At 43.0% G+C, this 24,550-nt stretch overlaps 3 protein-coding genes across 5 annotated transcripts; 1 reads left to right on the top strand and 2 right to left on the bottom strand.

The window, feature by feature from the left end:
* Positions 1–456: 456 nt before the first annotated feature.
* actr10 (actin related protein 10) lies at positions 457–7,745 on the bottom strand. The gene is made up of 13 exons (XM_029002411.1): positions 7,545–7,745; positions 6,591–6,663; positions 5,156–5,238; positions 4,965–5,073; positions 4,762–4,869; positions 4,400–4,467; positions 4,217–4,296; positions 3,740–3,775; positions 3,029–3,108; positions 2,866–2,939; positions 2,287–2,368; positions 1,780–1,981; positions 457–1,381 (listed from the first exon to the last, which is right to left on the bottom strand). The coding sequence occupies exons 1-13, from the start codon at positions 7,619–7,621 to the stop codon at positions 1,200–1,202; spliced, it is 1,254 nt and encodes a 417-aa protein (XP_028858244.1). The 5' UTR covers positions 7,622–7,745; the 3' UTR covers positions 457–1,199.
* A 301-nt stretch (positions 7,746–8,046) lies between these two features.
* armh4 (armadillo like helical domain containing 4) lies at positions 8,047–16,592 on the top strand. 3 transcript variants are annotated; one of them, XM_029002410.1, is made up of 8 exons: positions 8,047–8,501; positions 9,781–10,792; positions 12,494–12,877; positions 13,310–13,453; positions 13,543–13,716; positions 14,653–14,684; positions 14,913–15,047; positions 15,712–16,592. In XM_029002410.1, exons 2-8 carry the CDS (start codon positions 9,892–9,894, stop codon positions 15,778–15,780), a joined length of 1,839 nt encoding a protein of 612 aa, XP_028858243.1. In that variant the 5' UTR covers positions 8,047–8,501; positions 9,781–9,891; the 3' UTR covers positions 15,781–16,592. The 3 variants fall into 3 exon arrangements, with proteins under 3 accessions (XP_028858243.1, XP_028858241.1, XP_028858242.1); XM_029002408.1 differs by having other exon boundaries at positions 8,050–8,501; positions 9,781–10,981; XM_029002409.1 differs by having other exon boundaries at positions 8,051–8,501; positions 9,781–10,981; positions 13,546–13,716.
* A 208-nt stretch (positions 16,593–16,800) lies between these two features.
* LOC114803103 (N-alpha-acetyltransferase 30-like) lies at positions 16,801–22,862 on the bottom strand. The gene is made up of 4 exons (XM_029002412.1): positions 22,187–22,862; positions 20,438–20,561; positions 19,676–19,731; positions 16,801–19,282 (listed from the first exon to the last, which is right to left on the bottom strand). The coding sequence occupies exons 1-4, from the start codon at positions 22,661–22,663 to the stop codon at positions 19,145–19,147; spliced, it is 795 nt and encodes a 264-aa protein (XP_028858245.1). The 5' UTR covers positions 22,664–22,862; the 3' UTR covers positions 16,801–19,144.
* Positions 22,863–24,550: the final 1,688 nt, after the last annotated feature.

Raw genomic sequence — 24,550 nt, 5'->3', positions numbered from 1 at the left:
GTTACGACACAAAAGTGAAGCGATTGTGAAACACTGCAGCACAGCACACGGTGACACAACGAAATGTGTCCTCTGCTTTTAACCCTCACCCTTGGTGAGCAGCGGGCAGCCATGACAGGCGGCCATGTGGGGACTGTTCTTTGCTCGGTGGCACCTTTGGCGGATCGGGATCAGGCAGACGTGTGCACACTCACAAATAGATGCAGCCGTAAGCAGCGCCTTGTGTTGTTTTTAAAAATGTGCGACTGAACAAGGCCAGACCCAATGCCAGCAGCAAACATCAGCTCTGCTGCAGGGCTGTTTTTGGTGGCTTGCATGAAATGAGTTGCCGTGGTTATTTTCTCCATTTCTGTTAAAAGTCTCATGCCAGAATATGATATAAGAGTTGTTTGCAGTAGACACACCCAATCAACTGAAATAACATTTACCTACATTGAATCATGTAATAATGCTCCATCAAAATCAACATGACTTTAATAACAAATTCAAAATGAAGCAGAGGGTCCAAAAGGTTCGACTTAGGGATGAAGCCAATACACTGTAAACACCATACATACAAAGTATTGCATAATGACCGAACTGTTATTTCTGCATTGCACATGGTGTGAAGCAAAGGTGACAAAAATCAAAATACAGACTCGCCCTTTAGCCACTACATTGTGGACTCAGTGTTTGACCCTCTGTAATGGTCACTTTTACTAATATTATGATTTGCTCAGATTAAATGAAATGCTGGGCCTCTCGTCTAAATACTTGGACACAGCGGTTTAAAGAACAATATAACATTGTGCTGTAGGTGGCATTCAAGACAGGACTCCGCAGTAGGGTGCTAAGGGGGGATGTTTATTTAACCACAGCATTCTCCACATTTACCAGAGGTCAGAAGAGGGAATAAAAGTGAAACTAAATGCCTAACCGTGTTAACAGAATAACCGCCTGGTCATTCACCGTGGTCAACATTACGGAGTCCCAATAAGCCTCAGCCCTACTAAACCTGAACATGGTGCAGGATTCTTGTTTGTTTACTGCCCCCTACTGGACAATTCTAAATTAGTATTTAAATCAGCCTGCACATGTACAATAACAAAATTACAATAAAAAAAAAAAAAAAAAGCACATAACAGCGACAAAGAAATTTACTGACAGACTTCTGTCGAATGACTGCAGTGAGATGGGATTTAGACATGGCCACATAGTGCTTATTTTTCGGTGGAGAAAGCCCGTTTCATCAGAGGCGCCGCTGTTTTTCCCACCTCAAACAGCGACTCAGGGGGAGGAGCGCTCAGGCTGCACCAGTCCGGGATGCGGCCCGTCTGGTTGTAGTAGTCCCGGGAGACGGAGCGACTGCCCAGAATGTCCTGCAGTGCGCCGAAGATCGCTCCTGGGGGGGAGAGGGGACGAGCACACGGTCAGCCAGTCACAGAACTCACAGAATCGAGTTCAGCGCCAGAGGAAATTTCCATCACAAGTTTTATCAAGCAGCAGCAGGTGCTAATATTGTGACTCAAAAGCAACACCTTGAGTAATTTAAATAATCGCTCTACAAAAATAGAACTGCACATTTGCGGTAATGAAATAAAAATGCTTCTGGGGATACAGGGCTTGGTCGCACTTGGCTTTTTACCCTGGAACTGACAGCGAATATCATAAATACAGTCTGAAAACAACACACATTGACCGGAATCGAAATCGTCCAGCCCTAGTTTCTCTATATAGGCATTGCTTTGTTTGTGTGACTGGCTGAAGATCCAGACGAGGACATAATTGGACCGTTTTTACCTCCGAGCCAGGCAGTGCAGTTGGGTTTAGCCGGCGGGCTGTGAACACGGAAGCTCTTTGTGGCCAAGGCGTTGCAGTATTTTGGCTTCTCAACCAGCACCCGGATTTCGGCCAGGAGGCGGTGCAGGAAACCCGGGAGCATGGCGGTGCCACCAATGATCACCAGGTTCTCCGAAAGAACCTTGCGAGTGTCAATGGGACACTAGACGAAAAAAAGAGAGTAAACTTTTAACCAAAATGGTTGGAAACGGACCTCACAAAAATATGTAGTAAAAAATGATTGATCAGTAAAGAGACACAGCCGGCATTGTGTCTTTCATTGTTTGTCTGAAGACAAGCTGAATGCAGATGAGCAGAGCTTCCGCGAAAAGCAGCAGCACACTAATCCTGTGACTCAGCCCCCCACCCACTTAAAAAGAAAAAGTCTTGCTAAATAAATCATGCGCTGGCAAAATAAATAGCGCGCCCACACACTGTAGGGTCTCCAAAGCCTGAAGGGGCCTTTACCTTAACCAACGCATCCAGGATCAGAGTGGCGACCGACTTTTCCTCGTTGTCTTGTTCAAACAGCATCTCAATGACTGAGTCTCTAAAAAAGAAAAATCCACGTTTCATAAGAGGCCCAGAAAGGATGCCGGCTTGACGAGACCTGCGAATATAACCCAGATTCTGCTGGAACGGATGACCTAGATTCTGACAGAGAAAAGGTTTGTGGCAGCGCAAGGCTTCGTCGGGAGGATGTCACCCCGACACCGGCAGCGGGTGCTGCACATTGGACTATCAGGCGCAGTAAGTGCCGAATTAGCTGTGATTGAAAAAATATGGAAAAATCTTCAATTGCAGGCCAGAATCACAAATCACAAATTTGAAATATAGCAGCCTCAACTTCTGAACCTGTGGAATACAATACATTTAATCCACAGAGGGCATTAAACAAATGAAACTGATATTAATTCCTAAATCCCTGTTCAAATAATTCATTTTCATCTTTTCCAAGGTACTATTATACCCTGAAATGAGCAATTAAAGGTCAAAGACATAATGAAATAGTAGATCTAAGCAGCAAACAATAGGTAGTTTGTGTACCTGATAGAGCCGTTAACATGTAAAATTTTCTCTCCATCCAGAGGGTAATCTACATCAGGCGGCGGGGCCGGGCGCTGGGGGAACAATTGCTTTGGTGACACAATAGAGAACCCACAAAATGCACACGTTGAGGGGAAAGCACTATATTAACATAAAAGCTCACCTCAGCAGTGCCGGCCAAGTTAAATTTTGCTTCTTGAATCTTTAAGCCTCTTTGTAAGTCGCAGACAAAGCAGGTCCTTACTGTGGAAAGAAAAAGATAAACGTAAAGAAAGATGAGTAAATAAAGAAATAAATAAAGCCTGTGGCGTGCCGATGGCAATTCAGAGAAACTTTTGGTGACTTTCCCTACAATTCTAGGCCTTTGTTCACAAATAAGGGAAGCAATTTTATTAATTTATTTATTTTAACATAAGCACCACCGTTCACCTCCTGAAATTCAAAAGCAATTTTGAATTGTAAATATTGCTCTACAGTGGTTCTTCAGCTGGGTCATTTTCCGGAATAAATGGACGATCAACACTTTTGTGGCAGTTGTTTTATTTAAGAATCCTTACGACTGACTGATGTAACCGGTCCCCAAACTCCGGCCTGCCATGTAATTCTGGCCCGTGACGCATTTCAGCCCCACTCTTTACAGTATATTGTTTAGACACTGATGACAGTGATGGCACGTGGGTCTGAACTGTGCAAAGACTGCAGGGTTCACACTGCACCACGTCAGAGAATGTCAGCATGTCATTTCAGGTGGGTTTATACATATAATACTGACTGTGAAAATGGCATGTTATTGTCATGCTTTATGCATTAATATTTGTTCAAATCACTCCAACAGAAAAACTATAGCAGCAGCAATAATAGTGAACACACAAACCTTTAATGTCCTCTACAACCTCCTCTGGAACTGTGCCTGAAACATAAAAAGCATGGAAACAGTCAAGCCTTGTGCTCAGACGAGGCGAAGGCTCACATGAAGCCAGACTTACGTCAACATAACTGCACTATTGCTTGCAGGGTGGAAGCTCAGTTCTGATATCAACAGCATATTGTCGGCAGGCATAAAAAGCCCCACTGTTATTCAGCAAAGTCATTCACTATTACTGCACAGTTCTAAACTGCAACAAATAAATAAATAAATAAATACCTGTAATGCAGAAACGGATGTAAAATCTTATGTGCGCTGGAATAAATTATTCATGTGGTGCACAAAGTAATTTATTCCCACAACACAGAATGAGAAGCTTAGGCCTAGATATTATTCACTATACAGTGAACCAGTTATAATTAGTTTCCCTGTGGGCAAATTCATTATTTAGTAATATCCAGTGTTGTATAATGAACTCTTCCTTACCGAGGACACTGGGCAGACTCTGTCCAGTTCCAGCATCTGTGTCAATGGTGCACTGCTCTACTAAAAGGCTTTCCAACTCCCTATGGTAACAAGGAATAAACACGTCAGAAAATGACTAAAGCATCGCAATAATTAGATGCATCCATTTATTGGAAACACATTTTTCAAAATGCAACACGTCACCTGTGAATGGCCTTTCCACCCAGTGGTAAGGCTTCCCAGGCTGACAGGACGGGGATGTTTTCATACACCTAGAAACTGTTAAGGGATCAAAATTACGAACTGGACTCAATCATAGGACAGACGTCCATTCAAAACCAGACCTTATCCCACGTAGAATCTGCCTTAGATGTCAGATATGTAGACAATGACGGGAAAAAAACGCAAGTCCCTTGCCTGCTAATTTCCCACCATTTTCTCCCAATGGGATTAGATATTGGTTCGGAAGAATTGTGAACTTTGTGTGAAAAGTCATTTTAAACAAGAGAAATCAGACCGAGACCAATTATTGTGCGACATCCCATGATCAAAAACAGAAAGGATACTGGTAACACAAGAGTCTCTGTGTATCCACAGTCCATCACAAGGGCAGAGTTCACGCCCAGGGTCATAACAGACAAGAGATGGCTGGGAGCAAACAGTATTGAGGGAACCTTTGAGGCACATAAATAACATTAGATTATTAATATTTTTATAACAAAATATGGATGTTTGGTCGCAGCTTAAATACTCCAATACTAGTACAAACCTCAAACTGCTTGAAAAAAACTTTAGTGAGGGTCTCTCTGAAATGCGAGGGACAAAGGATGGACTCAATAATCACGACTCTACGGTCCCGTGGGTTAACCAACAGATGCCTAAGGAAGAAGAACCGTGGATATAGTTATGTTTCAACTTCAAACAACTTCAGTTCACATGACTGTAGAACTTCTTCCTTACCTGAAATACAAGTTGTGAATGAACTCCTTCAGATTGGAGTAAAGTTCTTCAGTGTTTATATGATACTGGACAACTTTAATAGGCTGAGGAGAGAATCGCAGCATTACTTCACCAGCCCTTCTCCATAAGCTCTAACCTTCTTTACAGCTTAGCTTTGAACCTGGTATAAGTCCCTGAATCCAGGAAACTGCATAAATCAGCACCATAGAAAGCGGCACTTTATTATTCAGCCTTCCATTAACTCAGAGGCTGGCTAACTTTATTAGCTCAGGGGTCGGGCCGGGCCGGGCCAGCACCATATGCATACATATCAGACATAAAAATAAAAAAGGCATTACAGTGTTCATATTTACACAATCAGTAACGCAGAAATTCAAGGACAGGTCTCCTAAAATGCAAACGACTGCACCCAAATAATTATCCTTTTGTACTTCAAGTTCTAAAGCAATAAGCTAATAATTTTTCATTATGTTGACTAATTGCTGGATTATTAAGGAGAATAAAACAAGTTTATCCCTTTGTTCAGGTAACCCCTTAAAAACAGGAGTATTGTAGCGTCTGGGTGCCGTCAGTGGCAGAGTAGGAGATCTGTCCTGGACTGGTGCGGTCGGACTTTCAGCATTACTGACTGGGTTCTCACAGTGCAACTTTATTTGATGTGAAGCGCACAGGACTGAGATCTTTAGAGTACAAGAAAACAGATTTTACGCTGTTGCACGTTACGCTGTTCTGTTGTACAAACACACATCATAAACCTGGAGATTGTTTGGCTCTGACGGCTTGCCATACATGACCACTCATTTGCCGGGCAAGCCAGTATAAAAAAAACAGTCGGGTTCGGGCAAAGATCTTCAGTTCTATCGGCGCCTAATACGCCACCTGGAGTAATGCCAGGCATTACAGGAAAACTAATGCAGTTATAATTATGGCTGGATTAAAAAGACCAAGTGGCCGGATGTGACCCATGACCTGTAGTTTGCCCACCCCTGCATTAAGTCAAAGTGATTGTTTCTGTCATTGCGATAAACAGCAGAGCACACGGTGACACAATGAAATGTGTCCTCTGCATTTAACCAATCAACCTTACTGAGCAGTGTGTGGACCTCAGTGGCACCTTTATTACCCACTAGACCTAGCAGGTAAGGAAACAGACCTGAGCAAGGTACCGTCCCCATGCACTGTTCCCCGGGCACCTTTCATGGCTGCCCACTGCTCACCAAAGGTGATGGGTTAAATGCAATAGACACATTTCAGAGTATGCACTGGGAGCTGTGCTGTGTCACATGTGACAATCACCTTCACTTTACTTCACAGCCCTGTACCACCACCGCCTACATGGAATCTATGACACACAATATCCAGAAGTAAGACATTTTAGGATGGAAGAAAATTCAGCAGGTGGGAAGACTAGTGAGAAAGACTGTGGAACAGATACCTGCTGTTGCCCTGGCCTCTGAATCTCACTGGGGATGATGAATCTCGGACCTGTCTCACCAGCAAACCCACATCTGTAGTGTCACATTGTGAGCAAAAAACTCGTTTAGGAAGATTCTGATCATGCATACCGATTAATGTTTATAGCTGTAACACAATATTATGCATATAATAAAGCAGGAATCCCACCATGCATGCACATAAACTACCAGTCAAAGCCTGGACACACCTACTCATTTAAAGGTCTTACTTTTTTATGTTATGGAACAAAAGTGAACATATTAACTATGAAATAACACACATGTAATACAAATAGCAAACAAGGCAAAAAAAAAATTCCCACTCATGTTAATGAGGATCTCATGACGCTTTTGATGATGACAGTAGTGAACAACGCAGCCATGAAGAGGCATAAAAAGAGGTGACTCACGTATGTTTCAAACATACTTCGCTTCCTGCTGCTACTAAATATGTCTTTTGCATTGAATTCTTCAAAATGGCTCCATCTTAGCCTCCACCCCTACACAGAGTAGGTGCGTCCCAACGTTTTACTTTTTGGTAGTGTACATCCATAAATGTAACAATTAACCAGCCATCCCAGTATGATTTATCTTGTGTGTTGAGAAAAAAAACAAATCTAAGACAGACTCCATCTCAATGCATGATTGTTTATTTTATTTATATATAAATAAATTAAACATTCTCGAAAACAATGATTTCAGAAAACAGATCTGACGAATCTAATGACAGGGCTGTCATGAAGAAACATTTATTACGTGGATGGTTGAATGCAATTGTAAAGCTGTATCCATAAATGGAAGAGAAGTGATTTAATAGGATTCATAATATTTAACAATGACGAGTGAAATTATCCAGAGAAAATCAGGCCAACTGGTAAGTAAACAGCACGTTAGCAATTAGCAGGCTGGCTAGCGGAATTAACGCGAAGACTTACTTTGTGTACGCCGCTCCCAGATCTATGACGACCGCGGTTTTCTCCCCTCCGCTTCCCAGACCCTCAAACAATGGCATTTTTGTAGAACAGAAATCACGCCGACATCAACACAACGTGCTCAGAGGTTCGAATTGTGCAGACATAATACAACAAACCACAGTAAAGCCAGGGCTGGGCGGGGTCCTATGTGAAGGCGACCGCGGCGCTGCCTGAATTTTTGCGTAATCAAAGGAAATGTACATTTTTTATGGTCCAAGACTGAAAATGCATGCGTCCACTCTCAAAATATACTGGCTTTACTTTTTATTTAATGCTAGTATAGAATTAAAAAGTAAAAACAGAAATGAGGCAAATTGACAGACGACCGAGTGTTAAAATGTCAATGTTCCGTAAAGTTACTTAACGTTATAGCCTAAGTAACAGCTGTATGAACTAAGCACAAATAAAAGCAGTATTTTTTTGTTTGTTTTTGAAACTGAACTGCTCTGTCGAGTTGGCTGAAACATCCCAAGACATCGGCATCGCCCACTGACACCCCAGCCCTTGTCTGCAGTTCGGTGCTGCCTTCCTCGTCTTAACCGCGCAAATGTTTTGTTGTTAAGATGACAGGTCTTCCAAGTTTTAAAAGTCCCTACTAATTCATCAGTGTCCGTCCGTTTTTAACGACCGTGGCACAGCACCAACCCCCTTGTAATTTCTGCCGTATTAATGTCGTATGTGCAAAACGAGATCATGCGATAGACCCACGCAGACTGCATTTGACCGGGAGAATTTTTTTCAAACTGAATGCTGGCGCAGACACGGTCATCATCATAACCTGCCATCATAACCAGTCGCACAAACGCAGACACGCAGCGCTGGACGGCGGCTTCCGGATTTAATACTGCATGATGCTCGACTGAAGAAATCCTGAAATCGGGGAGCAGCCCAATATATTCGCACGAAGATCCGAGACGGGTAAGGACAACGCTCCGGGTTCTGTATTGCTGCGACTTAAAAAAAAAAACTATATTATTATTGGTGTCTGTGCGAGGTGAAACATGCCGCAATATTTGCGCCACGTGTGTATTTGAGCGCTGTGTCATGTTGCACGAGAAGAGAATTTGAAAAAAGAAACCTGCTTAATTCACGCACCTGAGCTATTGTACGTATATTATTATTATTATTATTATTATTATTATTATTATTATCATTTAATCCACGAAGCTTGCGCCCACGATTTGGCAGACATGGCTGCTGACAAGCCGAAGGTTTATGAAATTCGTGTGATTACCGGCCGCATGGCGACTAACAGTCTGTGCGTCGCGCAGACTGCATTGATTCATTATGGAACTCGGATTGACAGGCTGCACCGACGGTCCCGTGCTGAACAACGATCTCTGATACTCCCCTTAAATACAATTCGAAATTATAGTTCCTTGTGAAAGTTCACAGTGTTACGTGTCTAAAAAAAAATAACAAACGACCTGTTTTGGTCGATTTTTAAAAAATATGTTATGGGTTTATGGGTTCGTTTGAATATTTACATCTATGTAGATATTATCTTCCATGCCAGAGTCTACGGGAATTCTTTGTCTTGGAGAATGAATTCTGTGCTATTTATAGGGCTGCACCATGTGTCAGATTTCTGCTGTGTGTCTATGAGAGAAAAGGATAGGGACACCTTGCATAATACCCCACCGTAGACCCCTGCACTGCCATATCATTTTTTTCTTAATTGTTCTAGCCATGGATATTATTTTTCTCGTAACAGTACTATACTATATTTACTGTTGCTATCGGTCGATTATTCTATTATTATTATAATTCTGTTATTTTCATTGTAGTGCTGTGTGATATTTAAGGGATGGCTGTATTCATAGGTAATTGGTGTTAGTTGTTGGTTTTACTAATGAAGAACCCAGATGCCGAATTCAGATTGAAGAGGAATTGAAAGCATCCACTGAATCAACTGGGATGTCGGCCATCGAGAGAAATGTTGATTAAATGTTTCAATATTTTAGTGGTCCTTTGACAACGTTGACAATGGGTTTTTTTTCCACAGTAAAATTGTGATTTCTGTAAAAATGCAAATTCGTTGTTAAAGCAATTACCATATTTTGACTATAATGAATAACTTGTATTAGCAATGCAATTTACTGTCTGCTTAGTCTCATTAGTGGAAAAGACGCATACTAAAATGTGTGCAAAATAAAAACCACTAACACAAAGGAGGAATTGATTTCTTGCCCCACAGTCTCTCCTTGCCAAAGGCTCCTTCTGGTCATTTGGATGTGATCTGCCTGCTCTCCACTGTTCTGTGCACCACTCTCCTTCAGTCTTCATGCCGATTTGACTGCCAGCAGTGATGGGCTTTATGACTTTAAAGGGCTTCTTGCTGGCTGGGGCCTGTCTGTCTGCTTGGGCTGCTCCACTGTCGTCCATCAGTGGTAGTACAGTGTCACCAGGGACCAGAGACTGCGACAGACAAGTTAGGGCTGAAATAAAACCTACAACTGGTTTAGAATCCAGTCAAAGCAATGATACAGGACAACAATGCCCCACGCCAGTGGGTAATGTAGAAGGCGACGCCTCGTTTGGGACATTAGGCATTTTGTATGAAGACGCAGATCCGAAAATGGAGGAAGGTGGGACGGAGCAGAGAAGGTCTGATGGTGAAGTACAGAGCCAGGGGACTTGGATATCATCTATTGCTAACAGCTCCGTCGACGAGAGACAGGCGACTGCTCCAGTTTCAGCCAGACCTGAATTCTTGACTGGCGAGGACCAGACACGACTACCCAGAGACGAAACTGTGAAGGGGGTGTCATCTGCCACGTCAGAAGCAGCCGCCTCCTCAACAGAAGACAAGAGAATCACGGCGGTGATGCACACTGGCAGATCCACCATGCCAACACCTTCTCCATCCACTGTGCAATCAGAATGGACAACAGATGGCCACGGAGAGTCGCAGATGGCACCAGGCAAGAGTGACCTCATGCAGTCTGGAGTTTCACTTGACCATGATGGGGAACCGATGGGGACTAAAGAGGGCCCAAAAGACACTAAAGCCCCTTTGGAAGGGGATGAGGCTGAATGGAAGGCAGAAACACCCCAAGACCCCTTCAGGAAGTCCTTCAGTTCTCCAGACCCAGGCAGTCCGACAAGAGCCTTTGATGGACCGCCGTCATTGGTCCCTACCTCCATCTCTGCAGCTGCCCATCCTAGCCAAACCAGCACCCCGTTATCAGCATGGAGCCTCACACAAGGTAAGCCAGTGAGGACGAGACCCACCCTAAGTCTTTCTGGAGCGACTAGTCTACCTTTCCCCACCGTTACTGACCCTCAGGGGAGACTTAGTCTGGGCCTAGGATCCTCTCAGCCTGATCTGACTTTGGCCTCCAGGCTGGAGGTCAATGGAGGAGGCACCTGGACAGAGCCAATAAGTCTTCAGGGTGGTGAGTAGTCTGATGTCTATTTTGATAAGTGTGTGATTATTGCGCAGTTAACACTGCTGGCCTACAAGGAGAACTGGGTTCCAGTCCTGGCCGGGGCACTTAGTGTGTACATAGTGTGTTTGCTAATGTCTGAGGAGATTTTCTGTTGGATCACTAGATAGTTCCTATGGTCCGAACGCACTTCATTGAGTCAGTTGTTTAATGCTGAACTTGGTCTCGTTTTGCAAAAGATGACATCCTAAACTAAAACTTGCTTGCCTTGAATAAGTGTACTTGGAGAATCGATGGTCGTATCATACATTAAGACGAGAATGATAAAATAGAACAAATTAGACGTATAGTATATTGTCAGTCGGGAACCACATGTGCATGTGACAAAATGAGTCCAAATGACAAAATATTTGCCACTCGGTTACCGCAGTGCACAGCAGTGCATTATAATGTGACACTACAAGTGGCGGAGCCACAAAAGAGTCAGGCAGGGTCGAGGGGATCGGCTGTGCTGATCTGCAGAAGGTGGCTGATTTTTACCCGCTCCACTTTGAACCACAGCGTGGGACCCGAGGCAGCCTAATTACTTTCTATTTTTGCCTCGGCTTTTGAAATAACGCGAACTGAGACTGCAGAGGAACTCCAGCACCAAGCCAGGGAGCTTTTTTACGTTTCCCTGGAGTGTCTTGTGAGAGTCTGGTGGGTGATTGTTGTCTGTGAAATAAGGCCTGGCTTAGAGCGCCGGTCTTCATGTTGATGTAAAGTATGGTGATCACTCTCTAGGGCCACGGTACAGTCTTGGAAAGGTGGCGGCGTTCACTGCTACAAGTCACACACCACACCGTCTATCTAAAATGTTGAAGTCGCTTCTCTTGAAGCTTTGCTAGCTGGGTAATGATTGAGATTAAAGAACAGGGTTCTTACACATTTTTAGAAAAGAATTTCCATGACTGTGCCATGACTTTTGGATTACTCTAAGGCAAATTCTCATGCCCATACATTCTCAGAAATGTCTGTGCAAATGTTACCGAAATATTGGTAAACTAAACTTACGGCAACCCTGAGAAATGTAATTTAAAACAACAGTGTAGACGTGCAAGCCCAAGTCCGAGTAGATCACCAGTTATAATTTGCATGACTTTTAAAAGGAACCCTGTACCGTTGGACCGTAGGAACCCTGTAAGAAGAAAAAAATGTTTCTGTGGTGCTGTAATACACTTAGGTAAATAGATAAAAACAAGAAAGGGGAACTTGCGTCTTGGAGACCGTGAACTAGCTACTAACAAAGACTGACTTCTGTAAACCAAGTTTAAAATGGGAGGAGCCAGTCTTCTAAATGAACGCGGCATCATGTGACTGCTCCTCCCAATCCCGGAGGGAAACCACAGTGGTGGATTATTATATCCCCGGGGTTCTTCTACATGCCTGCTTCATTAGTAAAACTTGCACAAATGTATCATGCATCTCGTGGTAAATCGTTTTTTCAACTCTACTTTGTTTTATTTGCATTCACAACCGCAGATGATGTGAGTCTCCTTCCATCTTCTGAGGAGGTGGGACCTGATCCAACTATGTCATCTGAAGACCTCCCACTAATCTTTGAGCCCTTTGATGATGACACAGCAGGGGCTGTAGCTTTTACTGGACAGCCCACTGGCTCCATGGTGGCCTCACAACCTTCCGCACACATGGAACCAGGAGAAGTCGAGTCACAGCTCGGGCAAATGGTCACCGTGGATGCAGACCAGACCCTGTCAGAGGTTCCTGCTCCAGGAGGTTCAGAGTGGCTGTCGTCCTGGCAAACCTCTGGGGCGGAGCTCTTGGAGGCTGTCAGTACATCTCACCCTCTGGCTAACACACCCTTGTCAGAGCCGATGCATATCACCGACCACGGCAGAGAATCTGGTGAGAAGATGAGAGGTTGCTGTTCTCCTTGCTTGATTGGCAATATTATTGTAACTGCAATTTAGTATGAACAAAATTTGTTTGCAAATCAAGCTCAACAGCCACAACATGAACACCTTGTAGAGGTGAACTGAATATCATTTCTTATGTCTTCACCATGACACCAGGCACAGACAATTTGGTGCTAGATACCAGAACGTACTTGCAGAGGTCTAGTGGAGTCCCAGTCACAACAATTCTGGGATGTTTTGGTGGAAAAATGGGACCAACTCGATATTAGAAGCTAATGTTATGGCTGATTTAAGTGTTCGCTTTAACACAGGCTATAAAACCTCACACTCTTGAGTTAATTTTAGATTCCAGGCGTCATTCTGTTGGCCTGACAGACTGGTCAGGCTTCTGCTTCTTAGCAGTTCTCATTGGTTCCTTCAGATGCTGACATCCCACAGAACCCTGGGGGAACAAGTCCCACCTCCCCATCTCTGATAACAGGGAGTGCCCAGCAAAACCATGCAGTGACTGTTACCAGGACAACGCACAAGCCAGCGTCTGGATTAGAGGAGCTGGAATCTGAAGGTGTGTAGGACACAAGCCAGAGCTGCATGCCAGAAGCTGGCTGATGGCCTACAGGGCTGTGAGTGATAATTGTTCCCCCCCCCCCCAAGAAGAGCATGACGAGGACGAGGAAGATGAGGAAATAGAGGATTCGGAAGAGGAGGATGATGATGAGGAGGAGAGCGAGGAGGACCAGACTGAAAGCCCTGCATCGGCACCCACACGGCCACCTTATAGCCTCATCCCACCTCCACCAGTGTGGGTGCAGCGTAACCAGGGCCTAGGTGAGGAGAACTATGAACAGTGAGGCAAAGAAGTACCAATCTACTCAAACCATCTCTAGAATTGTACCATTTAGATTAGATTTTAGATAAGATCATTTATCAGATACCCTTATCCATAGCGACTTACAATCAGTAGTTACAGGGACAGTCCCCCCCTGAAGACACTCAGGGTTTAGTGTCTTGCTCAGGGTAGTAATTGAGATTTGAACCTGGGTCTTCTGGTTCATTGGCGAGTGTGTTACCACCAGACTGCTACCAGCATTGTGACTAGCATGAAATACAGAAGTGTTGGTCTATTTAGTTCACAAAGGAGGCAGGTTTATTCCTAATATGAACATCATTTGTAGTATTGACAATGGATGACAAACACACTTCAATTTGCCATAAAACACTTTACCCCGTCTGCCAGCATATGAGTAAGTAGACCTGTGCAGAACACAATGAGCAAGACTAGAATATTTCTATAAATGTTTAAAACAATTGAATGAGTCCCCCTCCTGCACCCCATATGCCCAGATTATGATTAGGCATTTGTGGTGAGGGAGTGAGTGAACAGAGCCGTACACATTCTCATTCTTTGCTACCTAACTGATTCATTTAATGCAGGTCTGTCTGTGCGCAGGATCAGGCAGAAGCAACTGCTTGATTTGAAAGAAACCTGGTAGAAAGTTTTAGGAACCTTTTCAGGTTCTTGAGATCAACATTTCACTTTAGCAAAGCTCTGCTGCACTTGACCTGTAGGTGGCAGTAAAGTTCAACAGAGATAAAACTCCACTTTGCCCATCCATGTTCATGGTTTATAACTCTCTGCTCATCGTTGGGCACATCTTCTTATAATGCTCAAAATATGTTCTCAGATATTCATAGTGGTTCCTGTTTCTTACATGCATACCTCGTTCTTTATATTATGCTCTTTAATTATGCGCTTTCTTTCAGTGCGCAGCTGGGTGGAGCTTATTCGGGAAAAGGTACAGTTCACATTTCTCATGTATTTATTTACCTGAAATGTTTACTCACCGTTTACAGGTCACTTCAGTCACATTTTGGTCTGGGACGCAAGTGGCATTGTACCAGCATGATATTTTTCAGGATAGAACTATAACTCATGGTGGAACAGAAGACAGAAGAAAAAACGTAGTCATTTTAACCAGATTTGCATGGCATGGGTTATTTTACTTGCCTCTGCTCTGGTGTAGGCTGGATATGTGTCTGGTATGTTGGCACCTGTTGGCATTGGCATTGCTGGGGCGCTGCTCATTGTTGGGGCTCTGTACAGCGTTAGGATGATCCACCGCAAGCGGCGGAACAGCTTCAAGCACCAAAGGAGGAAGGTAAGGAAGCCAGTTTGTCATAATGCGTCATGACTTATTCAACACCAGGGATTAAAATACAAAATATTGTTCAATTTTGGTTCATTCACAACAGAAACATTCTAACGTCAATCAGTTATGTGTAATTTGTGTAGTTAAATTGCAATTAATTGGGTTATTTTATTATTTTGGTTAAATATTTAAACACTTATAGACAGATATAATATTTAAAATTAGGTTTTCACTACAGAACAATGTTATGCTTTTCAGTTACATTCATCCTAATATTCAGGTTTTTTTTATCCCTGGTTGATATCATCTTAATTATCTCTTATTCATGCACCTCATGCATTGAACATTTGTTCAATACTAGGACCATTTGTGTTTTCAGTCATTTTTTTGTCTTTCTTCCATGTTGTTACTGCGTTAATAAAATGTTGTTGCAGAGGAATTGTCTATGGTGCTGATTCCTGAGATCAAAACCACAAACTAGTGCAAACTATTAGTGTTTGACCCGAGACACTGGGACCATTCAACAACTATCCTTCAAACCTCGCATACATGCATACACGCGTGCATACATTTTCCTTTACTGCCTGCTAATTTGCAATGTCAGGATGCACAGGATCATTTCAGAAGTGGGAGGAGGCTGATTTTAAGTGAGTTGTATGTACTATCACTGCAGCCCAGGGAGGTGAGACACGGTCAAGACCAAGCGATGCTGCTCGCCGACAGCTCGGAAGACGAGTTCTGACCTTCGAGACCAGGATCAGGCGTGATGGTGAAACTCGGCCCGCCCTCCCATGTCCGAAGAGGCCTGTGCGACACTTCATCCGTCTGAAGGCGTGTAGTGACTTTTAAGATGTGTTCCTTCTTTGAGCAGCAGCTGCAGTGACTAAGATCAATGATGTATATTAGTCTGGACCTGCTGACTACGGGTCCGGCATCATGAGCTCTTCAGTATTTCAGCCAATGTACAGTAAATTAATTAACATCCACCACAGGATTCAAAAGGCCAACATCTCTGCCATCATATGCAAAGAACATCAGCACTTCATTAAATTGATAACTAACATCTCAGCATAGGTGCTTATTTAAAAAAAATAATTGTAAATACGTTCATGACATTTTTAGAGCATGATTGAGCAGATTGTGATATTCTTCATTAACTACTTCCTTTGGAAATGTACATTTAATTAGGGTTGGGCCGATAATTGAAGTTTTATTGTTTTCATGTTGCCTAAAATATAACATTGCTAACACGGCAAATAGGCAAGACCTACCTTGCTTCCCACATGGAACACATTCTCACCTGGATGTGACTACCATTCATCTTGTGAACCAGCTACAGTCGAACAGTAGACTATGGATGCCAATTTACAAGCCCATACCTCACTGCAGTTAGTGCTCATATGGCAAAAGGTGTCATTGTGCAGCTATGTGGACACACTGCTTGTGCCTATGTAATGCTTTGTATGTGTTAAGTCATGGCGATGGCCACAACTGGACCAGTCCTCTAGTAGACAATCTGTAATATCTAATCAATAAATACACACTTGATCAGTGGTTTTGTTATTGGTCTGACTTGATCATTCTATGCTCACTTGGACCAGGAACAATGAATCTTTTTTAAAAAGTCAAATAATTTATTCTGGAGATTATTCTTCCCACATTAAATAAAAGAAGACAGTTCCATGGTGAGTTTAAAAAAAAAAAAAAAAAAAAAGAGAGAGAGACATCATTTGATTGAAAAAAAAAAAATAATAATAATCTGACATGCAATCTGTTATTTTCTCTACCCTCTCCACAAATGATCCTCACCAGAACTGGGAGAGGCCAACCAGCAGCCTGATGTAGGTCACATAACACAGCTTTCTGCTTGTCCTCACTAACTTCTTCCTAGTGGATGATTTAGGCATCTGCTGGACAACCCTTTGACATCCAGATTAAAAAAAAAAAAAGTTTTATTTGTTGGGCTTCTAAAAAAAAAAATCATTCTGAAGTAAAATGAACACAAAAATAAAAACCACACACATTTGTGAATTATACCCTGAGAAGGAGCATCTTAGCTCTTGCCCACTGTGGGCATTCACCAAGAGCATGGACAACCACAGGACCTTTTCAAAAAGGGTTTCCTCGTAGCTGGCTGGGACTCTCTGGGTTTGGCTGTCTGAATGTAAGCAGACATTTCGGGTGGAGCTGGCTCTCCCACCCCCGCCCCAGGATGAACCCAGGGAAACAGTAAAAGATGGAAAACACACTGATCAGAGGACTTCTCTAGCTCTTTAACCAGGAGAAGTGAAGGAAAAACAAAAATCCCCATAAAAATCACCAAATCCGACGACAGGTACAAAACCAGAGCAATTGTACGTAGTTTGACATAAAAATAAGTATACAACTTCTAAACACACACAGGTGTCAGACACACAAGTATGGCACGTGAGACCTTCTTCCATTTCAGTTAGTGTATTGAGGCTTAATGGTTCGATTCTGCAAGAACGCCGCTAACTGCTAACTTCGGTCATGTGCTGCCATCTAGTGTTCACCGAGTTTATTACAGAAAAATCAAACCAGAAGGGGTGCCACCCAATGCCAAGTTCATGTGTCAAACATCTTCTTCTCATCCAGAAGAAAATGTTCACAACAATCCAAAAATAAAAATCAAATAAACCACACACAACAGAAACAACAGCAGCAATACTTGATCAAAAGTGCATCTCAAATCAATTAGCTGACTTTTATCAAAGAAATAATAATATATTGTCACCTGCGTATTTTATTGGCTGCAGTAAAATGCATGTGGGGAGACCCTGCTGGTGGTGGTGGTTCACACTCACAGGCCGAAGCCCAGAAAAACCAAAAATCCAGTAAACACACGGGGGAGACGGGGAATAACTTGAATTGGGGGAAGAACTTCATGAAGTACTTCAGTCATGAACACCAACAGGACTGTGGTCACTTCCCCAGAGAGGCATTTTCAGGAGATGCGTGGGAGGAGGAGTTTTGAGCCCCCAAACTATTTCTATTCAATTAGGAACAATTTCTAAATGCTACTTTACATGGCAGTTTTATTCATTTTTGTAGTGGACACTTTTAGTCCCACGACATTACAAATTATTCATTAAAAAACTGTGTAATCCAAATATTTTATCTTTAGTTAAACAAATTATGTCAAATAGCCATCTCTTATGTGGCAAATTCAACTTCAAATTCAATATTTTTTTTTAAGGGCTACTGCATCAAAACTAGACAGTACATAAGTAGGCATATATTATGATTTTTATATATAATATTCATATAGAACTTTATCCCACACAAAGGTAATTATTTGAGTGGACTGAAGCAGAATTTTGTTCTCTCGGCACAAACCAGTTAACACTGACATCAATGCATTTGAGGCAGAGTCCATGAAGACCACCCCAGCCGGATAAATTCTAGATTGTACTAGCTCTACCTCACAGCCCTGTGGTCTCTGCAGTGCTCCAGTACCTGGCATTGCATTAAGGGATTTGTTTTGTTCAGTGGACACCTATTAAAAAAAAAAAGTAAATTAAAATTGAGTGATTTGTAACGCTAAACAGAAAACAAACCCAGCACCCTATTCACACCAGAAATAGGGTGAACACACAGGCACTCATACGAATAACAGGCTTCCTTACATTCAGTCCTGTTGCCTAATCATGTGAACACAGACACACACAGACATGGGGAAAAAAACCTCTCCAAACACACATCTACAGACACCCTTAAATGCCTGATTTTTCTCGGTTTAGGAACACAAAAATAAATTCCACAAATGTACATATGAGTCAGTTTTTTTTTTTCCTTAATCCATCCATATGCTGCTTCGTGATCAAATTTCTGTTGGACCTCTCAAGCCGAGGGCTGACTGGGAGCCCGGCGATGGCTGGGCCAAGATTTACGGGCTTCGGTCAGTCTCTGTTGACTTTGATAAACCACGTCCCCCTTATAAAACACCTCTCACTCTGTGGTGTCACAGTAGAAAAGAGGAGCCATGAGGGGAAGAAATCTTCCTGGGCACAAGCGTGTCTGTGCATGTTTGTATGAGCGTGTGTCCATGTGAGTGAGAGACTGAAGAAGAGTCGAAGAGAGGTACACTAGCGGAGCCACAATTTGAGCCGCAGAGCGTCCACGCCGTTAAGATAGTATCTGAAGAGGCGTTTATCTCTCACAAAGCCCAAATTCTCGTACAGCTTCAGGGCAGATTTGTTGGTGATTTCAGTCTCCAGAACAACCTGGGGGGGGGGGGAGAACAGAACTTTACGTAATGAAAAGAATGCATCTCCTCTGGCTATTCCACAGTCAGTTCTCTCAAATCTCAAACCAAATAAAGAAAAGATGCTGTAAACACGGTGACAAAGATGGTATTTCTCCAAGTGACAGAAACGTGTCATCACAAGATGCACTTCACAGTCTATTTGTAAGGCAAAGTGATTTGAAAATCTTATCATGACCCAATCTAGAATTTCACATTAGATTACATTACATTATATCACATTAGTATTTAGACTGGATTTTTTCATTAGACGTCCTGATCAACACTACACCGTTACTGTAGAAAACACTGCTTTCTGCTGGTTATGGTACATAAAAAAATGAGGGACAGAGTGGTGGGATGAAGATCTCACCTCGTCACAGTCACCCTCAACCATGGCGTAGATGGCCTTCTTCACAAGGTTTGTACCTGTAACAGGACCGTAGGGTGACCAGATGTCTCAGTGACCAAACAAAAGCATAAACACAACGTAGAGCCATCCAGATTTAAAAATAAACTCATAACTTTGACCAAGAAATCTGTCATTTTACAAAACAAGGCACATTAAAGCTCAAAGGGTTCTCAGTTCTAGCAGAACCTGACAGGTGGAACCGATTCCAGCTCAGTCATATCGAATATGGAGCCATTTTATCCAGTGGTGCTTTTTTACTTAAATAATTTTATAAAACTCTTGGCCAAGGCATAAAGCAGACAAATCGCTAATATATAGTAAATAATGAATAATAAATAATAATTTTATATAAATAAAAGCAGACCAAGTCCACCTCACTAAAAAAAAATAAACTGATATGTCTGATGTAAGTGCATAGACTGATAAATCTGAGGTTTTTGAACCTTTTAAACCTAAAATTTTATCCACCATTAATTAGATATATATTTTAATAAGTAGTAATAAGCTCTAAATCCAAACTGCACAGGATGCAGTAGATAAAAGAACAGTAATTTATGTGAGGAAACACCCGAGTACGACAATGACATTCAGTCTTCTCAATAACACTCAGGTATTAATTGTACAAGATGGCAACAATAAAAAAGTTGAAGAAAAAACTTAATATGACAGTGTCCACTTTTTAGTTTCAAACTATTATTAATAATTAGTCATGTGACTACTCACCAATACTTTTCCTCCTATGTTTAGAGTCGACAGCCAGCATGGCAATGTACCCGCGCCGGAACATCTTCTTGTGCATATCCAGCTTGCACACAATAGCACCGACGCATTCTTTCTCCACCATGGCCTGCAGCAGGCGCACACACACACACACACACACACACACACACACACACACACACACGTCTTAGAAGAAGGCAAGGCATGTGTGTCAAAACAGAACATTATTAATATATAAACATTTATGGTATTATAGCAAAGTGATGATACCAAACATGGAAGGCACACTTACATATCAAACACCAAGCGGTTTCCAGGTGAAAGGAGGCTAAACATTTTACGCAGGAAATTAATACACTGTAGTACAGTGTTAAAATCAACGATTTGACCAATTTTAAAGGTCCCTGATTACAAAAATTTCACTTTGAGAGATTATTTAACATTAATACGAGTTCCCCTAGCCTGTCTATGGTCCCGAAGTGGCCAGAAATGGTGATAGGTATAAAGAGTGCTATGGTCATTCTGCTTCACTGATCAGAGAGCGGCAGCTCAAATGGCCGGATCTGGAATTTGTCCCCTTATGTTGTCATAAGGGCATTTTCTTATTCTGGAAAAACCGTGACATGACTTCCAGTCTGCATCAAACATTGTTGATGGTGAGTGGTTTTGATGACGTAATTTCTGCAAATGCTCGCTCACTTCTACAGGCCGCTCTCCTTCTCATTTGCATTTAAAGCTACAGACACCGAAATGGCAGTCCTGGATAAAAGTGGCTGTAATTCTGCACCATGGCTGAATTTCTTCAGCGTTCAGATACAGAATTAGGGGAGCATTAAGACCGACATAAAAGCAATAAAAAGTAGTGATATAATGTTGTTGAGTTATATGTATGTGTGTGTATGCAGTACAGGCCAAAAGTTTGGACACACCTTCTCATTCAATGTGTTTTCTTTACTTTCATGACCATTTACATTGGTAGATTCTCACTGAAGGCATCAAAACTATGAATGAACACATGTGGAGTTATGTACTTAACAAAAAAAGGTGAAATAAAGGTAAAAGGTAGAATAAATATATTCTAGTTTCGTTGCTCTGATTACTGCTTTGCACACTCTTGGCATTCTCTCGATGAGCTTCAAGAGGTCGTCAATTGAAATGATTTTCCAACAGTCTTGAAGGAGTTCCCAGAGGTGTTTAGCACTTGTTGGTCCAGCTCACCCCAAACCATCTGGATTGGGTTCAGGTTCGGTGACTGTGGAGGTCAGGTCTCCACTTTTTGTTAAGTACATAACTCCACATGTGTTCATTCATAGTTTTGATGCCTTCAGTGAGAATCTACCAACGTAAATGGTCATGAAAATAAAGGAAACACATTGAATGTGAAGGTGTGTCCAAACTTTTTGCCTGTACTGTAGATAGCATTCCACACACAATGATATAATCAATGAAATTATCAATGATCAGTTACATGATTAATTGCTGCTATGCTGATGAAGTTGGAAGGAGGCAACAGGAGCATCAACACAAAAGCAGCTGCACAGTTTTCAATATTTTCATAGTCTGGTTGTGTCTTTTGCAGAACAAGACACGTTGGTTGTGTGTTTAGTGGGCCGACGTCCACTGTGCTAGCTTGAAACGATGCTGGGACAGGGCAACGTCACATTACACTTCATCCAGCCATCACTATTCCGTGTTTATAACACAATGTGTATGAACGACGAGGGTGGACAGGGGTCGGACGGAGATACGTACCAGAAAGCAGAGCTGCGGCCAGTTGTGGATGAAGTACCTGTAGGTGTAGATGGAGTAAGGCTCGGACAGGTCCCTGGTGATCAGCCTCATGATGCCCGGCATCTGCAGCTCGGACTCGTAGCGCACGTAGCCGATCTCCTCCTCCAGGCGCAGCCTGGCCAGCAGCTCCAGCTCCCCGTGGCCGGGGAGGGAGCCGGAGTCACCGTTGTCGCTCCTGCGGGACGGCGGGCAGCAGTTCGAGCCCTGCCGGCAGTCTCTGGCGGAGAACGTCACGCCGTTCACCTGCTCGGCCTGACGCTGCCGCCGCCGGGACGCCTCCGGGTGCTTCTTCGGCCGCTTGCCCTCGCATCCTCTGCCGGGGGCGATCAGGCCCACCCTGCTGACCGGTTCGACCCCTTCCCCGTCGCCGGGGAAGGGAGGAATTTCAACCGGGGGGGTTGCCAATGCGCCGCTAGGCCCAGTCGGCACTGCGGCCATCCCACCTCATTCAGAAAGGGATGAGGCGCGGAGGCACGGGGAAACGCGGCGTATCCACGGTGCTGCGGGCTTTCGGCGAGCCGTCGAGAGGCGTCGGCAGAAAAAAACTTAAGATTTCAGAGGGTGAGATGTGAAATTCGGCCTTGCCCCGAAACCCTGGAGGTCTCTTGCCCCTCGGCTTCCCTTTTCTTTGCTGCCGGAAAACGTTACCGCAGCAAACGCCATTGTTGCCGTAAAGCGAGTGTGTTTTTACGACAGCATGACAGGATTACAGCCTGCTCGTCACAAAAAAATACCATGAATATTAACTGTAATTTTGCATTGTTATAATGTTAGTGTTGTTGTGAAACAATATATTTACAAAAAAGCTTCCACTGATATTGTATTCTGAATCCATGCATGAATGAAACAGAATGTAAAGAGCTTATTTTATCCTCGTGGCAACACCAGACACTCCACACAGCAGGATTGGCAGCTCCTGTCCCCACGCAGCAGGAGACATGGCAGCACCCTGCTGAGGGAGCACCAGGAGGCCAAGTGGAAGACTTGATATCATTTAGGCGGCTGGAGAGTAAGGGGGGGGGTCTAGGCACACAGGCATGGATTGTTCGCCCATGCTAGACGGAGAAAAGAGCCCTTGGCATATATTTATTATGCTTTTTATTATCAGTTTCGCCGTGATCATTTTTTCAATCTCAAAGCAGCCAAATCAGTGTGGTACTGCATGCTGACCGACAGGTGGCGGTGCTGCACTACTAAACACGTGGCCCTCAAAAACTCTACATGCAGACTTCGGTTCTGAGGCCGCATCGCGTCTTTAGTTGAAAGACATGCTGTTCAGAGGTGTGTATTAATATACAAAGTATAAATATACAAGCAAGTTTAGTTGGCCTGGTATCATTTTGCTAAACGTAATTTCATAGGGCATTTTTCACAGGACATGTTATAAACCCGGTTTATATCTGTGTCATATATTTGGGTCTGTGTCAATGAATGGAAACATTTACATTAATGGATTTTAGTAGATGCCCTAATCCAGAACGATTTACAACCAGTAGTTACAGGGACAGTCTCCCTGAAGCAACTCAGGCTTAAATGTCTTGCTCAGGGACATAATACTAGTAGTTGGGGGCTGAACTTATATTTAACTACTTGAAATGTAATTGATGTGTTACAATGTATTTAATAATGAATGAACATGCTGTCAATAATTGCCTTTGGTTCTGATTTTTTCGTTCCTCTAATAGTAGTTCAGGCACAATATTCACAAATTTGTACTAACACTACTAGTTAACAGGTGGTCAGAGGATCTGAAGGATGAATACAGATATTTTCACCATTTTGGTACAGTTGGAATAGCCAGATGTTGGACCCCTTTGTCAGGATCCGGTCCGAAATGGGGGTTACTCCGGTCCGGATCAGGATCAGGATCCGTACCGGAGTTTCATTGTTGTCCTGTGTAATGTTCCCTAATCGTTTTCACCTGTGTTGATTGTATAAAGCTGCCCTGTTCGTTTCTGCCTGCGGTCAGGTCCTTGAAGTTATGTTCTGTGTTCACCAGTGTCTTCGTCTCGGATGTCTCCCCTGTCCTGTGATTCACCAATTAAACCCCTGTTCCGTGATGTCAGGTGAAAGCGTCCTTCATTCTTCGTTCCTCGTCATTCCTCGTCATTCCTCGTCCTCCTCTACGTTCACCCGCCGCGTCATTCCCGCATGGACGTGACACCCTTACATTGTTAACCTGATTGACAAGAAGTTTTCATGTGATTTAACTTAAGAATAGAGAACTGGACCAAGTACCGAACCTTGCAAAAGTCTTTTTATTTTATTATTTTTTTTTATCAACCTAACATTTCCACAGCACATACAGTTGTATATGAAAGAACA

The sequence above is a fragment of the Denticeps clupeoides genome, chromosome 14 (genome assembly GCF_900700375.1).
Source record: "Denticeps clupeoides chromosome 14, fDenClu1.1, whole genome shotgun sequence".
Taxonomy (NCBI): Eukaryota; Metazoa; Chordata; class Actinopteri; order Clupeiformes; family Denticipitidae; genus Denticeps; species Denticeps clupeoides.
The sequence above is the reverse complement of the archived record's forward strand: the minus strand, read 5'-3'. Positions and strand labels throughout refer to the sequence as shown.

Bases quoted from the DNA above. Each gene is read 5' to 3' on its own strand.
- LOC114803103 (XM_029002412.1), bottom strand. From the start codon at position 22,663: ATGGCCGCAGTGCCGACTGGGCCTAGCGGCGCATTGGCAACCCCCCCG. The intron at 19,732-20,437 runs GTGAGTAGTCAC...GTCCTGTTACAG, and splicing joins ACATAGGAGGAAAAGTATTG to GTACAAACCTTGTGAAGAAG. The intron at 19,283-19,675 runs GTGAGATCTTCA...CCCCCCCCCCAG, and splicing joins TTGAGGGTGACTGTGACGAG to GTTGTTCTGGAGACTGAAAT.
- armh4 (XM_029002408.1), top strand. From the start codon at position 9,892: ATGGGCTTTATGACTTTAAAGGGCTTCTTGCTGGCTGGGGCCTGTCTG. The intron at 13,717-14,652 runs GTGAGGAGAACT...GCTTTCTTTCAG, and splicing joins GCAGCGTAACCAGGGCCTAG to TGCGCAGCTGGGTGGAGCTT. The intron at 14,685-14,912 runs GTACAGTTCACA...GCTCTGGTGTAG, and splicing joins TGGAGCTTATTCGGGAAAAG to GCTGGATATGTGTCTGGTAT.
- actr10 (XM_029002411.1), bottom strand. From the start codon at position 7,621: ATGCCATTGTTTGAGGGTCTGGGAAGCGGAGGGGAGAAAACCGCGGTC. The intron at 5,074-5,155 runs GTAAGGAAGAAG...CTTCTTCCTTAG, and splicing joins ATTCACAACTTGTATTTCAG to GCATCTGTTGGTTAACCCAC. The intron at 2,940-3,028 runs GTGAGCTTTTAT...TTGTTCCCCCAG, and splicing joins ACTTGGCCGGCACTGCTGAG to CGCCCGGCCCCGCCGCCTGA.